At 35.6% G+C, this 2,500-nt stretch overlaps 1 protein-coding gene across 1 annotated transcript in view; it reads right to left on the bottom strand.

Annotated features, from left to right (window-relative positions):
- Positions 1-2,500, bottom strand: part of LOC113804591 (endophilin-A) — a 64,732-nt gene that overhangs the window by 36,476 nt on the left and 25,756 nt on the right. Inside the window, 1 exon segment of the mRNA XM_070134029.1 lies at positions 2,053-2,162. Within this exon segment, the coding sequence (XP_069990130.1) occupies positions 2,053-2,162 (110 nt within the window).

The following is a 2,500-nucleotide window of genomic DNA, read 5'->3' as shown; positions in this document are numbered from 1 at the left end:
ACTTATGAGGACTATTTAAACAAAATTTGGCCAAGGTCCAAAGCTCAGCACTAACTCAAATGCATACTTTATATTCCACTCTATTGTAGGTTATAACTACTGAGCCTAATCTTACAACTCGGGCTTTGCTATTATGCATATAAAAGCAGTAGGATGTAGTGTGGATTATCTGTCAACCCAAACACTGTACTGTTTACACCTACTTTGTAAATAGTGATTCGCTGTGGAATGCATATGTAGACACATCACAAATGTTACATATTCTTGGAAGTAAACTAAAACCTGAACTTTCTGACTAATCACTTGTTCACTAAAAATGGAGAAGGTGCAGTATGAAAAGAAACAGCATTATATGGCATAAAATTTCTAAGGTAGATACATCTAAAAACCCAATTTTTTTTTTAACCCAGTAATGACAGGTATCCCACATATGAGACACCCATAAAAAAAAAATAATAATAAAAAAAATAATAAATAAATAAAATATTAAAATAAAATAAATAAATAAAAAAAATTGCCGGGCATCCCGCCAGTGTAACTCTGCATCGGGGCTCATGCTCCGATGCAGCAGTGGGCCGTGGCTAGCACATGGGCAGAATCCGGGCCAGCCCCGCGAGCTGATTTTGTAGTTGTCCGGAAACTTTTATTTTCGGCTTCAAAATATACCGGTGGAAATGGGTTAATATTAAAGTTAAACTGTATAACAATAGTTGCATCAAAGCTGAGAAACATCTGCAGAAAAGTTTGCTTTGTCTTCTTTCCCATTAGTTCAGCTGCACTAAAACAGTACTTATGGGATTTACGTAAAAATCAACATATTGGCAGTGCTTCCTCTTTTCACACTCTACAATGGCCCTCTTGAGAAAAAGTAAATATCTCAGCTTACTGTAAATTTTCTATATTCTATCTTAGGAATGTATTTTGCCATAATGCTATCCTATGGAAAATCTCTCTAATAATAATTCTATGTACTTCAGATGCTGAACTGTCATGCCTAAAGTTGCACCTCCTCCTTGTTTCCAGTTTGGGTTCTGATTTTCTTTGATAATTCTGGAGATAATACATTAGAACTAGAAGTTCAAATCTTATTAGTCGACTATTCTTACTGGCAATGGGGAGAAAATGACTAAGAATCCTTTGGGAAGAAAAGGCATATGAATTCAACAGATGTTAAACTAAATAATGGCCAAGATGTATTTTAGAAAAAATGACTAGAGAAGTTATAACAACTTCCTCTCTCTAAAAGGAACAATAGCTCATGCCTTGGTCATGAAGCTGCACTGCAACAGGAAATGAATATCTGTGATTCATATACAAAAAGTACTTTACTGAAAACAGAAAAAAGAGTATAGATGCCTGGAAAGATGCAATGAAGTGCAAAAGAACACCCACCAGTTGTGTGGTACTCGACTTGAGGAATAAAAACCAAGAGAGTCATTGGGTTATCAGAGTGAACGTGAGAGCAAATCAACAACCATTTGTATCTGAGGTCGTTAGCTTAATATCTCTTCAAAGCTTTCAAAAGGTCAGAAGAATTAAAACTTTCACAATCAAAAATGTTCTTAGTAAGGCAAAGTCTGTGGCGTCTTCTGACAGTGTGCTCGAAACATGGGTTGGTACTTTCTTCCTGAGCCGTCATAGCCACACATTATTTAGTATATAAATATTCAGTTCCAAAGAGGGAAATAATACCATTCACTGTAGATAGATATAGTACAACAAAATACAAACTATAGAAAAAATAAAATAAAAGTTGTATGGTTGTTGTAGAGGACATATATCTAAATTCTCTACTTTTGTGCCATAATTCAATCTTCATGACAAGAGTTCAATCTGACTGAAAGATATATGGAACAAATCACACGTTTTTTTCTTTTTTTCAGATACTGTGCAATTCTCTCAGAAAACATACTATGAGCATGAAACACCATCTCTGCACCAACCATACAACAACTTGCCACGCGAGCAAGGCACAAACTCAAAGTTCTGACATTACCTAGAGTTAGAAGTTGTGTCAAAGGGCCATACTACCTCATCCTCCCCAAGTCTCACCTGTGATGTTGGTTGTAGGAAGGCCACCATTCAGGCTATCTATCACGCCAAGGTCCGAAAGAGTCTTTGGCACAAACTCTGCACGGGGAAGACTTGCGGCTTCATTCTTCCTGCAAAGGTGATTTGTAGGCAATTTGATTATCAAAAACTTACAAAATGTAATGTGGAATCATAATAAAACCAGAAGGGTGTATTTCTAATGAGTTTGAACTTAATGAAAGTTTGTAGGCATATCTATTTGTAGGCAATTTGTTTATCAAAAACTTACAAAATGTAATGTGGAATCATAATAAAACCAGAAGGGTGTATTTCAAACGAGCTTGAACTTAATGAAAGTTTGTAGGTATATCTATTCTGTGATATAACAGAACAAGTCAAAAGTAAAAGCAAACTAAACTAAAATGATCAAAAGCTTATCTGTTGTGCAACAGTCAAGAAATCACCACTG

This window comes from Penaeus vannamei, chromosome 19, assembly GCF_042767895.1.
Source record: "Penaeus vannamei isolate JL-2024 chromosome 19, ASM4276789v1, whole genome shotgun sequence".
NCBI lineage: Eukaryota > Metazoa > Arthropoda > Malacostraca > Decapoda > Penaeidae > Penaeus > Penaeus vannamei.
Note: the sequence above shows the minus strand (reverse complement) of the source record. Positions and strands in the feature narration are given on the sequence as shown.